General features: G+C 38.1%; 1 protein-coding gene across 1 annotated transcript in view; it reads left to right on the top strand.

The window, feature by feature from the left end:
• ARHGAP44 (Rho GTPase activating protein 44) overlaps positions 1-13,563 on the top strand; it is a 294,933-nt gene that overhangs the window by 141,548 nt on the left and 139,822 nt on the right. The window contains exons 5-6 of the mRNA XM_042781948.1: positions 6,855-6,966; positions 9,759-9,835. Of these exons, the coding sequence (XP_042637882.1) occupies positions 6,855-6,966; positions 9,759-9,835 (189 nt within the window). The remainder of the gene's footprint in view (positions 1-6,854; positions 6,967-9,758; positions 9,836-13,563) is intronic.

The following is a 13,563-nucleotide window of genomic DNA, read 5'->3' on the forward strand; positions in this document are numbered from 1 at the left end:
ACTCCTTTGCCCTTCCAATGTGTTATCTATTTCTGACAATTTAGTATTAATCTTCTGGATTTCTATCTTTAGATTTAGAATCATTTCTAATTTTTCATTTGTTTTGTCATTTTTTTCTTATATTTTCTTCCAAAATTCTTGTAGGGTTTTTTCTGTGTTTTCTTTGGTCTGTCTCTCAATCCTTTGAAGATACCTAAATATAATTCTTTTGAATTCCTTATCATAGTTCCAATGCTGTTTCTTCCTCAGGGATGTGTTCTGGGTCTGTATCTTCTCCCTTGTTTCTACCACTTTATCCTCCTTCTTTGTGTGGACTATGATGGTCTTTTGTTTCCGAGGTATTGTGGTGGTATTGTATTTAGATCTTGGTTAACTGTTTGTGAAGAGCAGCCAAAGATGATTCAGGCTGTTCTTGGTGCTTTTTTATCGTTGGCCCATTGGTGGAGAAGGAGGTAGTGTCTCTTGCTCAGTAAGCGAAGTTGCAAGGAGGTGTGGGTGTAGTTGTGTCTTATGGAGACTGTTGTTGTCTCCCAATCATTTAGACAAAAATTACAACTGAATAACCATCTAAAAACTAAAAGCACATGGAGAAAAAACACACCATGTAATCACACAAGAACAGTAACCAAGAAAAGCAAAAAGGGAAAAAGAAGAGGAAAAAACTAGAAAACCTGCAATATCTGGGGATAGGGCCCTGAGAGAAAAAAGTGGAGAAGGAAAATAATGAAGGAAAAAAATGGGAAAAATGCAAAATGAAAAACCAGGAATAGTGTTAACCATGAGGGAAAAAAATGGGGAAAAAGAAAAATTCTTAAATTAAAAAAAAAAATTCAACCAGAAACAGGGAAAAGAAAAAAATGCAGAAAATTAGGACCTGAGAGGGGAAGAATAAGAATAATAGTAAAAAGGACAAAAGTGTTTATAATAATAGTGGTTTTGAAACAGAAAAATACAAGCAAACTAATTACCAGAAAAATGAAAGCAAAAAAGAAAATAATAAAACTAAAAAAAGAGAAAAAATATCGGTGGCGGACAGGGCAGGGCACCCAGGCACCGTCTGAGCACACAGACTGTGGTGGAGTTCCTGTGGGCCCAGAAGGTAGGTGGGTGTGGGGGATGGCCTCCCCTCTGTTCAGCAAGCGGGTGTGGGGTATAAGAGTAACAAGAGGATTGTCGTACCTTTTCAGTCTTGCAGGTCCAGAGTGTCCTTGTGGTTGCTGGAAAGCAGAATGTGTTCTTAAGCCCCAGGAATCTGTGAGAGCGCTGTCTCTTTAAATATCCAAAAGTGTCAAGCTGCTTTTAAACATTCAATATTGCGGTGCCCTCTGGACCAGCAGAAGTCCACAGCTCAGTCCGCCTTTCTCTTCACCTTCTCTGTTCATTCTCCAGCCACCAGAGCAGTCCTCCGTGCAGTCCCTGGCTAGCAGAGCTGATTTTTAAGTTAATTCTTAGGTCCTACCACCACTCGGGAATCTCCAAGCTGTCTGTGATGTGCCATCAGCATCTCTCAGGATCACTGCCAGACTGCAGCTCCGTCTGTCTCCTTTTTTGGTATCTTCATGCAAATTGTTCTGCTAGTTGAGGTTTAGTCCACTTCTGTATCCTTCCCTTCAAGGCTCAGGGGTCCAGGAGTATCTTCTTTGTCTGTGTTAATTGTTTTCCCTTTTTTTGTTGAAGAATGTCTGTGCAGTCTTTTTGCCTAGTCCATCATCTTACTGGAACAATCCTGGAGTACAGTTCTTCATAGTATTCCCTCATTATTATTTTCTATTTCAGTTGGTTCTGTTGTAACGTCACTTATTTCATTAATTATTCGTGTTATTTGCATCTTCGCTTTCTTCTTCTTTGTTAAATTTGCCAGTGATTTGTCAGTTTTGTTAATGTGTTTGAAGAACCAACTTCTTGTTTTGTTGATTTTCTCTGGCATTGTTTTTTATTTTCTGCTTCATTTATTTCTACTATGATCTTTATTATTTCCTTTCTTACGGATACTCTAGGTTTCTTTTATTGTTCTTTTTCCAATTGTTGGAGTTGTTGAGATTAAGGTGATGATTTTGTCTCTTCTTTTTTGATGTGTGCATTTGTGCTGTAAATTCACCTTTGAGTACTGCTTTTTCTGTGTCCCAAAGATTTTGATAAGTTGTATTTTCATTCTCTTTTGTTTCTAGGAATTTTTTTTTTTATTTCACACTTCATTTCTTCTGTTACCTAGTGTTTCTAGAGTATCATATTCTTCAGTTTCTACATATTTGATTTTTTTCCCCCCTTGGTCTTCCTATTACTGATTTTTAATTTTATAATATTGTGATATGAGAAGATGCTTTGTAGTATTTCAGTGCTTTGAAATTTATTGTGGCTTGTTTTTTGGCCTAACATAGGGTCTATTCTGGAACATGATCCATGTGCACTGGAGAAGGTGTATTGTGCTTTTGTTGAGTGGAGTGCTCTGTATATGTCTATGAGGTTGTGTTGATTGGTTTTGTTGTTGAGATCTTCTATACCTTTGTTGAAATTTTCTCTGATTGTTCTGTCCTTCCTCAAAAGTGGTATGTTAAAGTCTTCTACTACTGTTGTAGAATTGTCTGTTTTTCCTTTCAACTCAGTTAATGCTTGGTTTTTTGGAGCACTTTCATTGGATGCATAGATATTTATTATGGTGACATCATATAATGCCCTTCTTTGTCCTTTATACTGGTTTTCACCTTGAAGACTATTTTATCAGAAATTACTATTGCTACTCCTGTTATTTTTTGTTTTCCATTAGCTTGATATGTTTTTCCACCTCTTGATTTTTAATTTATTTTTATTTTTGTGTGTAAGGTGGGTCTCTTATAGGTGGTATATTGATGGGTCTTCTTTTCTTATCCAATCTGCCATTCTTTCTTTTGACTGGTGCACCTAGTCCATTCATACTCAGTGTAAATAATGATAAATATGAACTTATTACTCATTCTGTTTTTTGTTGTGTTGTTGGTGGTTTCTTCGTTCCAAATATTTTTCTGTGCTGAGTTCACTTTGTTATGAAGTATTTTTCTCTTTCCTTCATTATTGTTGATTTTGTTTTCACTAAGCCCTTGTGGTTATGTTCTTTCTTAGAAATTTTGGTTAGAAGGCTTGGTAATTTTCTTTGTGGTAAATTCTTATCTCCCTAAGTTTGGAACAATATCCTCTATATAGACACTCTCCTGACTTCCGCTCCATTTGGAAGTCTTGTAATTATAGCATATTCTCACTGTTTGCTTGGTTGTTGGTGTTGTTTACAGGTTGGCTCCTCTATTTCTCTATTTACATTTTTGTGAGCTTATTTTGAGATTCTTTTTCTGGGTTGGTTTCTACATAGTGGTGTCAAGTGTCTTGATTTTAATTTGCTGTTTTTTGTTGTGGGCTTTTTTTTTTGTTGTTGTTGTTGGAAGGAGTCCCCTTAGCACTTGTTGTAGGGTTAGTTTGGTTTTCACATATTCCCTTAATTTCTGTTTGTCTGGGAATATCTTATTTTCACCCTCATATTGGAGGGACAGTTTAGCTGGTTGTGTAATTCTTGGTTGGCAGTTCTTTTTCTTCAAGGTTTTGTATATGCCATCCATTACCTTCTTGCCCGCAGGTTTCTGCTGAGAAATCAGAGCTAGTCTTATTGGTTTCCCTTTGTAGGTAACATTTCTATTTTCCCAAACTGCTCTTAAGATTCTTTCTTTGTCTTTGGTTTTGGAAAGTTTGATTATTACATGTCTTGGTGACTTTCTCTTGGGGTCTATCCTGTATGGGATTCATTGAGCTTCTTTGATGGATATTTCTTTTCTTCTTTCATGATTAACAAGTGTTTGACAATTTTCTCAGTTTTTTTTTTTTCTCCCTCCTCTTGTTCTGGAATTCCAGTCAGGTGTATGTTACTTGTTTTCATTTCTTCCCATATAGCACTTAGGTTTTCTTCATTTCTTCTAATTCTTTGTTCTTATTTTTCCTCATACAAGTTAGTGTCAAGGTATTTGTCTTCCAGCTGGGAAATATGTTTTTCAGCCAGTTTAAGTCTGTTCTTTTGTCCCACCAGTGCATTATGTATCTCATAATTTTAGTGTTTCTTTTCTAGATTTCTAAGTGCTGTTTTTGTATGATTTCTAATTATCTATTTATTTTGTCATTCTGCTCTTGAATGATTTTCCTGAATTCTTGAAGGGTATTTTCTGTCTTTTCTTTGCTTCTGTTTCCTTGAGCTCTTGGAAGGTGTATATGTATGTGTGTGTGTGTGTGTGTGTGTGTGTGTGTGTGTCTTTTGAATTCCTTATCAGATAGCGGTAATACTCATTCTTCCTTGGGGAGATTTCCTAATTCTTTAGTTTGGACACTTGTGTCTCCTGTTTTGTTCTTTCTTTTTTTTGGTTTGAGTTGAAGTTAGCTGTTGTCTCCAAGAAGTTGTTGTCTTAATTTGTTGGTTATGTGCTGATTTGTTCTGCCCTGGTTTTATGTTTTACTTTGTTTCAGTATATCCAGATGTCCGGAACAGGCATATTTCTTTGGTTGTTAGTTCAGCTGTACCGGGTCACTCTCCAGGTTTCTCTGTGTTGGTGGAGTAACTGGTGGGACTATGAGTGCAGGTCTCCATTTATTGTGAAGAGGCGTTGCAGTTAGGATGAGTATATGTTGTCCACTGTCTGTCATTGATCCTGTGGTATAGTTGCTGTTGGTATTACTTGTCTTTTGGGTGAGGTGGTTGGTGTAGTAGATATGGCTGACTGGTGGAGTGTTAATGTGTGGTTCCTGTTGGATGGGGCAAGGAAGAAAAAAGATAAAAAAAGAAAACCAAAGAGAATATGAAGAGATGGATAAGATGAAAGATAGAATAAAAATAGAAGATAAGAAACAGGGAAAAGAAAAAGAATATAAGAAAAAGGGAGAAAACAAAACATGGATGGTTGAGAGGGATGAAGGTTTGGTAAAAATGACAGAAGAAAAAGAAGAGATAGAGAAGTAGATGATCAGATAAAAAGGAAGAAAAATTAGGGAAAAGGAAGGTAGAAAAATAAAGGGAGGATAAGGTAATTAAGGAGGAACTTTTTTAGTTACGGTTAGCCAGGGGCTTTGGGAGCAGGCATCTGTGGAAGAATCTGCTCATTCACTGAAATGTGTATACATGTAGGTGAAAGACTATTGGCGCAAGAAGTCACCTCCAGGAGAGTAGGCTAAGGCTTGTTTTTTTGTGCTTAGTGTGAGAAAGATCAGCCAGTGATGCAGGTGTGGGAAAACAGCTGTAGCTCCTGGGCATGTTTGGAGCAGTTTGCTGAGAGTGGCATTCAGTGGTCAGTGAAAGCCCTGCAGTTCAAACCCACCAGCCACCCAGCAGGAGAAGTGCAGGCCTCCTCTGCAAAGATCCACTGGTCCAGAGACCCCAGGATGCTGATAAATGTTGTACCAAAAAGGGTTGCTGAGAGTTGGACTCAAGCCCACTGCCATGGGTCCAATTTGAGGTTGGGTTTATTCAGGGAGATTTTTTTCTTCCCTTTCCCTTACTCCCTCCCAGACTCCATAGCAGCTTAAGTTAAATGAGGTCTGACCTGTTTTCTTATACAAACTTCTCCCACACACATGACTTTTGCTCACCTTGAAATGCTTCCAATCTGTCTACCCTATGTCTTTAATGCCTGTGGGTTCCATGTAGTGTTTTTTTGTTTGTTTGTTTGTTTCTCTCTTCAACTTCCTTTGTGTTTGTGATGGCTTCTCTTTGGGACTGCCTGGCTTTTTATTCCCCAGTCTCTGACCTTGGTACCTTTCCTGTCTTCACCCAATCTAATACTTTATTTTCTCATTGTTGTATTGTTGTTAGGTACAGTCAAGTCAGCTCTGTCTCATAGCAACCCTATGTACAACAGAACAAAACACTGTTAGCCTCACTTCACAATCCTTGCTATACCTAAGCCCATTGTTGCAGCCACTGTGTCAATCCATCTCATTGAGGGTCTTCTTTTTTGTGGACCCTCCACTTTACCAAACATTATATCCTTGTTTAGGGAATCATCCCTTCTGACAACATGACCAAAGTAGGTGAAATGAATCTGGCCATGATCACTTCCAAGGAGCATTCCAGCTGTACTTCTTCCAGGGCAGATTTATTAATATTCTAGGATCATTATTTGTACTGTTTCACTGAGTTTCTCTAAATCCCTGTTGAAAGAGGGATCAAGTGTGGTCTGTTATGAGGATGCCATCTCAGGAAGCCCACTGGCAAATTTACATGACTTTTGCTTAAAATAGTTTGTGAAAAATGAGGACTCCCTGCATACCATTTCAAGGAGAATAACACCTTTGAATATTGTATCCTGTTATGGTATAACTTTCTACTAATTCAGGTTTTCTGGTATTTTCTCATTATTAAGTTTTTTTTTTCTTGCCAGTTTTCCCCACCCAGCACTAAATAAAAATAAGTTTGGATGGCTTAGATGGAAAGATTTTCTTTCTATTAAAACCTACTGTAATTGAGTTTCTGGTACGTGTTTGAGGATGATGTTTTGTTGGTGGATTTATTTTAGTTAGTTTCTTCGGTGCTTTCTGGCAAGGTAGAAGCATCTGGGTTCATTGAGGCTTATGAGTTTGGTATGTGCAAGTCTTTTTCTCCTCCTCACATATCTCTTACGTTTTCCCACATGTGCACTTTTACTCCCATGACAATAGGTACTTAGCATCTTATAAAAATTGATAATCTCAAAGATGAAAACAGGTAGAACAAGTTGGTCAATGAAAATCAACCAACATATTAACACTGAAAGTTTACCAAGCCAGGATGTAACAAGAATATGAAGCAAGTGAAATTCTAGGATAGTTGGTATACTTTTTTTTTTTTTTTTTCTTTTTCCTTTCTATTGCAGGAAGATGCTGAAACTTTGTGGAGAGACAGAGGACAAGCTGGCTCAAGAACTGATACATTTTGAATTGCAAGTAGAGAGAGATGTGATTGAGCCCCTGTTTTTGCTGGCTGAGGTATGAACAGGAATAAAGATAGGCATCAGCGACCAGGAGAGTTAGTTACTCAACTTGCAGCATTATTGCTGTTTCCAGCCTTCACCCTACTCCCTGACACTGTTTTTAACAATGATTAATACTGACATATTCACATTTTTAAAATATACCTATTTAGAAAAGAAATTCTTTATCACAACCATGAATTGGGGAGCTCTGGTGGCATAGTGCCTATGGCATTTGACTGTTGACCAGAAGTGTGGTTCTTCAAACCCACCAGCCCCTCCTCAGAAGGAAGATTGGGCAGTCTGCTTCCATAGAGATACCACCTCAGAAACCCAGGGAGGGGTTGTTATGAGTCAGGACTGACTGGACAGCAGTAAGTTTGTTTTTTTGACCATAAATTGAGAAGCAGTGCCCTTTGCTATCGGTACAAGGTAAGTATAAAAGCAAACAGGATGAAAGTAAAGCCATTGTTATTAGATTTGGGATCCCTTTGCCTGTGGGAGTCTGTGATCCTGAAGTTTGTCTCCCTTTATTAAAAAGGAAGAGGAAGAAGAATTGGGAGTTTTTTTGTTTTGTTTTAAATTTGAGACTGGCTCCTTAACATACTTAGAGCAATAGAAAGTAAATTGATGAGAGGTATTGATTTGGTGTTACCATACCCATACCACCTAAAATTGTCTCCCATGACCTCATTGTTCAAGTCTCATATTTTGGTAGTCACATGAGATGATTGAAGAATCATCTAACCACCTGGTCAACATTCCCAACTAGGCAGCCCTTTCAACTGCTGGCCACCCCTTCTCCCACCCCCACTCTTTTCAGTTGGCATTATAGTGGAACTTGACTATCATCACCAGCCCTGCCCTCCACCAGACCCCATCTTCTGTGAAATAAAAAGATGCTTAGTCTCTTCACATGGACTGTGTAATGCCTCTTATATTTATGTTTATAAAGATCCATATTTTTTGGACTTCAAAGAACATAGAAGAAAAACTATTTTTAAAATAAATTAACCTTAATGTCTATATGAAGATGTTTTTAGCCTCCACCAAGTGAAATTTTATCAAATGAGAATGCAAATGGTTGGGGGGCTTTGTTGGACCCAAACTTTGGACCTCCCTTCCAATTGCCTTTTATTGGTCATATAAAATTTAATCAGCTCTTTCCGACAGAACTTCTGCAATGATGGAAATGCCCTGTATCTGTACAATAGGGGAGCCACTAGCTACATATGTATATTGAGCAACTGAACTATAGTTGGTGTGACTGAGGAACTCAGTTTTTTTTTTTTTTAATTTTGATTAAGTTTATTTAATCTTCATCAATTTAAATTTAAAATTCCATAGCTACACATGATTAGATGCTAGAGAGCATTGCCCTAGACCTCTCTGATTTCTTCTCTGGACTACCCCTATCAATTCCACATCCTCTAGAGCTATTTGTGGAAGAGATATATGGATAAATATTTATAACTTCCTAAAAGTATTCAAGTACCTGGTGGTGCGAATGATTAACATATACTCAGTGACTAACTGAAGTATTTCAAGATTGAGTCTACCCAGAGGAGTCTTGGAAGAAATGCCTGGCAGTGTAATTCTGAAAACTTAAGTCATAGAAAACCCTAGGAAGCACAGTTCTATTCTGACACACATAAATCATCATGACTCAAAGTTAATTAGAAGGTAACTGGTACAAAGTATTCAGGGAGGTGATAGTTGTTGTTGTTAGGTGCTGTCAAGTCAGTTCCAACTCATTGTGACCCTCTGTACAACAGAGAAAAACACTGCCGAGTACTAGCTTCCTGGCATATGTTCCAGCATTACAACAACACACACTTGTCTGTCAGTCAAGGAAAAATCCTAAACATGATGCTTTGACATAGACCAGCTCTAGGTGTCTCTGAACTCATTATGTTACAGGTCATGCCCTATACTACAGCATTCCTGAGAGTCCTTCTGTTCTTCATAAAGGTGTCATGGGGGCTCTGGTCAAAGACTGAGCAAGCCCAAAGAGCAAGTCTGACCTGGGTCCTGAGGCTCACTTGGCACATTTGTACAGGAAACCCATGAGTCTCTCCAGCTTTTTTTGTCTTGGGACTGAATGATGACCCAGGATGCCCAGTGGACCATTGCCCTTTCCTTCCTTCCTCATGGACATTATTACACTCAATACATTACTCATCTCTGTCAGAATAGTGAATAATTGAAAGCACTGCATAGAGCATTGGATTTTCCTCATATTGTTTCCTTATATAAAAGCCCCAGCTTGAGATGATTTAGTTCAATTTATGGCCAATTTCCCTTTTTAAATCTCACATCCTGCCCTACTTTTGCTGGGCCTAAAACCAAAATCCTTCAGTGGAATATTCACTGAAGTCATTTTTAGAAATAATGATATAAATAAAGCATTCCCATACAACCAATATGGAGGAACTTCTCATAGCTGAGAAAAGCCACGACAATGTTTATTCATTATCTACTTTGGGCAAATTTTATTTTATTTATATAAATACCTCCAAATGCCTTCCAGCTTTCCCTTTGGAACTCATTGCATATCCCCTTCATTTCCTTCCCACTTGGCACTTGTGCTGCCATCTCTGAGCTGGACTGGATTGGTGGAAGGACTGGCAGGTGGCCAGTAAAGAGAGAACAGAGGTTACCTGAGGAAAAGGAATCAAGAATTTCATCTGAAAATGAGGATTGGGAAACATCTAGCATCATGTAGGGTGACTGTCAACCATTGCTTAAGAATTGATCTTGATCTTCAATTGGATGGTGTCTTTTCACTCTTATCTCCTGTAACCACAGGTGGAAATCCCCAATATACAAAAACAGAGGAAACATTTAGCAAAGTTGGTGCTGGACATGGATTCCTCACGAACAAGGTACAGTAGAGTATTTTTACTCCCATCTCTGCTTCTGTGATGGAATGGTAATCCTATTATGTGTGGATATATGTGAGTATGTTTTCATTCAACAGGTTTTTCTTGAGCATGTACTGTGTGCCAGGCTGTGGAGATAATATTAGTTAACTAGAGATACCAAATCCCTGCTGTCATTGAGGTTGCAAGCTAGTTTGGGAGATAGACAATAAGCAAGTGAACAAATAACACAATTTCAGAAAACTGCAAGTCATACATTGACAATGTATAATGGAATAAAATTATGGGGAAAGGGTAAAAAGAGAAGAGTTTTTTGAGGAGGTGGCACTTGATCAGAGACTTAAATGATGAGAAGGATACAGCTATGTAAAGTTCTGCTGTAAGTAAAACTGTACTAGGCAGAAGAAAGAGCAAACCAAAGGCCTAGAAGTGGAATAAACTTGGCATATTCAAGGTACAGAAGGAAGGTAAGTATGACTGGAGTTTAAAGAACAAAAGAGAGAGTGGTAGGAGATGAGATGAAAGAGGTAGCACAAGTGATATGTGGTACTTAGAATGAGAAAGAGGGCAGTGGTAGAATTCATCCTTTTCATGCAGGAGATCCAAGTTCAATTCCAGACAAGGCTGTCTCAAACTTAACCACCACTTGGCTATCAGTGGATGTTTGAGTGGTGCTGTGGTGCTGAACAGATTTCAGTGGAGTGTCCAGAATAAGATTAAGAAGAAAGGCCTGGCTGCTTCTAAAAATCAGCCATTGAAAACCCTGTGGCTCATAATGGTCTGATCCTGTTGTACTTGGGGTCACCATGAGTTGGAGTGACTTGACAACAGATAACAACAGCAAAATGAGGGAAGAATTTCTCCTCTAGAGGTTAATTGACCTTTTCCTGAAACTGATAGAAGGTGTGTTACTGTTCTTGTTAGTTGCCATCCAGTCAGTTCCAACTCACAGAGACCCCATGTACAACAGAATAAAACACTGCCAAGTTCTGTGCCATCTTCACAATTTTTGATATATTTGACTTTGTTTCAGCCACTGTGTTTGCCAGTCCATCTCAATGAGGGTATTCCTCTTTTTTTTGCTGACCCTCTATTTTATCAAGCATGATGTCCTTCTCTAGGGACTGGTCTCTTCTGATAACATGTCCAAAGTACCATTATTGCTTCTAAGGGGCATTCTGGCTATACTTCTTCCAAAATAGATTTATTCATTCTGGCAGTCTGTAGTCTTCCACATTTCTTGGCAGAGACAAGTGAGCACTTTCAGTGTTGCATCTGTTTGTTGAAGCATCTCAATTGGTATTCTGTCAATTCTTAGAGCCTTATTTTATTTTTATTTGCCTTCAGGGCAGCTTGGAGTTCTTCATGCAGTGCCATCAGTTCTTGATAATATACCACCCTCTGAAATGGTTGAACACTGAACAGTTTTTTGTGGTACAGTGACTCTATTTTCCTTCTATCTTCTTTAGCTGTTCCTCTATTGTTCAATATTTTACTCATAGAATCCTTCAGTATTGCAATTCTTGAAGGTTCCCCCACCCCAGTTCTTTTGGCTTAAGAAATGCTGAGCATGTTCTTCCCCTTTGGTTTTCTAACTCCAGGTCTTTGCACATTTCATTGTAATACTTTCCTTTTTTTTTTTTACTTCATCTTTTCCATTTGCTTTAGCTAATGTTCAGGAAGAAGTTAAAAAGTCTCATCTGATATCCATTTTGGTCTCTTCTTTCTTTCCTATTGTTTTAAAGACCTTTTGCTTTCTTCTTCATGCATGATGTTCTTGAAGTCATCCCTCACTTTGTCTGGTATTTGGTCACTAGTATTCAGTGATCAAATCTATTCTTGAGATGGTCTCTAAATTCAGGTGCCATATACTCAAGGTTATCTACCAGTTGTCTGTCATTTTGTCATACTGTGGAGACTTGTGTGTTGCTGTGAGGCTATGCTGCTGGTATTTCAAATATAAACAGGGTCACCCATGGTGGACAGGTTTCAGCAGAGCTTCTAGACCTAAGACTGGAAAGGAGGATGGGGTCATCCACTTCTGAAAAACTTGATCAGTGAAAACCTTATGAATAGCAGTGAAAACTGTCTGATGTATTACTGGAAAACTTTATGAATAGCTGTGAAACATTGTCTGATATAGTGCCATAAGATGAGCCCTTCAGGTTGGAAGGTGCTCACAATACAACTGGGGAAGAACTACCTCTTCAGAGTAGAGTTGACCTTAATGATGTAGATGGAGTAAAGCTTTTGGGACCTTCATTTGCTGACAGGGCATGACTAAAAATGGGAAGAAATAGCTGCAAACATCCATTAATAATCAAAATGTGGAATGTATGGAGTATGAATCTAGGAAAAGTGGAAGTTGTCAAAAATGAAATGGAATGCATAAAAACTGATATCCTAGGCATTAGTGAGCTGAAATGGACTGGTATTGGCCATTTTGAATCAGACAATCATATGGTTCTGCTGCATTGGGAATGACATATTGAAGAGGAATGGTGTTGCATTCATCATCAAAAAGAATGTTTTAAAATCTGTCCTAAAGTGCAGTGCTGTCAGTGATAGGATAATAACCATGTACCAGTTAATACAACAATTATTCAAATTTACACACTAACCACTAAAGCTAATGATGTAGAAATTGAAGATTTTTAGCAATTTCTGCAGTCTGAAATTGACCAAGCATGCAATCAAGAAGGATTGATTATTTTTTATTATTGGTGATTGGAATGTGAAAGTTGGGAGCAAAGAAGCAGCATCGGTAGTTGGAAAACATGGCCTTGGTAATAGAAATGACAGTAGAGATTGCATGATAGAATTTTGCAAGACAAACAATTTATTCCTTGAAAATACCTTTTCTCAACACCAGAAACAGTGGCTATACATGCAGACCTCTCCAGATGGAATACAAGAATCACATAACTAGTGTGGAGAGAGGCAATGGAGAAGTTCAGTATCTTCAATCAAAACAAGACTAGGAGCTGACTGTAGAACAGACCATCAGTTGCTCATATGCAAGTTCAAGTTGAAGCTGCAGAAAATCAAAACAAGTTCATGAGAAGCAAAATACAACCTTGATTATATCCCACCTGAATTTAGAGACCATCTGAAGTATAGATTGGATGCATTGAACACCAGTGACAAAAGACCAGACTACTTGAGGGATGACATTGAGAACATCATAGATCAAGAAAGCAAATGGGCGTTAAAAAGACAGGAAACAAAGAAAAAACCAAAATGGATGTCAGAAGAAATTCAGAAACTCGCTCTTGAACTGAGAGTAGCTAAAACCAATGGAAGAAATGGTGAAATAAAGGAGCTGAGCAGAAGATTTCAAAGAGCAGCTCCAGAAGACAAAGTGATGTATTATAATGAAATGTGCAAAGACCTGGAGTTAGGAAACCAAAAGGAAAGCAGATGCTTGGCAAAGCTGAGAGAATTGAAGAATAAATTCAAGCCTTGAGTAGCAATATTGAAGGATTCTATGGGCAAAATATTGAATAATGCAGGAAGCATCAAAACAAGGTGGAAGGTATATACAGACTCACTGTACTAAAAAGAATCGGTCAGAGTTCAGCTGTATCAAGAGTTACCATATGATCAAGAACCAGTGTTACTGTGGGAAGAAAGGTATTAACATTGTGAGGAATTGCAGTCAATATCATGAAACAAAATGTGTATGAACTGCTATATGGAAAAAGAATTTGCTCTGTAAATTTTCACCCAAA

The sequence above is a fragment of the Orycteropus afer genome, unplaced genomic scaffold (assembly GCF_000298275.1).
Source record: "Orycteropus afer afer isolate SDZICR_OR568_19922 unplaced genomic scaffold, OryAfe1.0 scaffold00199, whole genome shotgun sequence".
Classification (NCBI taxonomy): Eukaryota; Metazoa; Chordata; class Mammalia; order Tubulidentata; family Orycteropodidae; genus Orycteropus; species Orycteropus afer.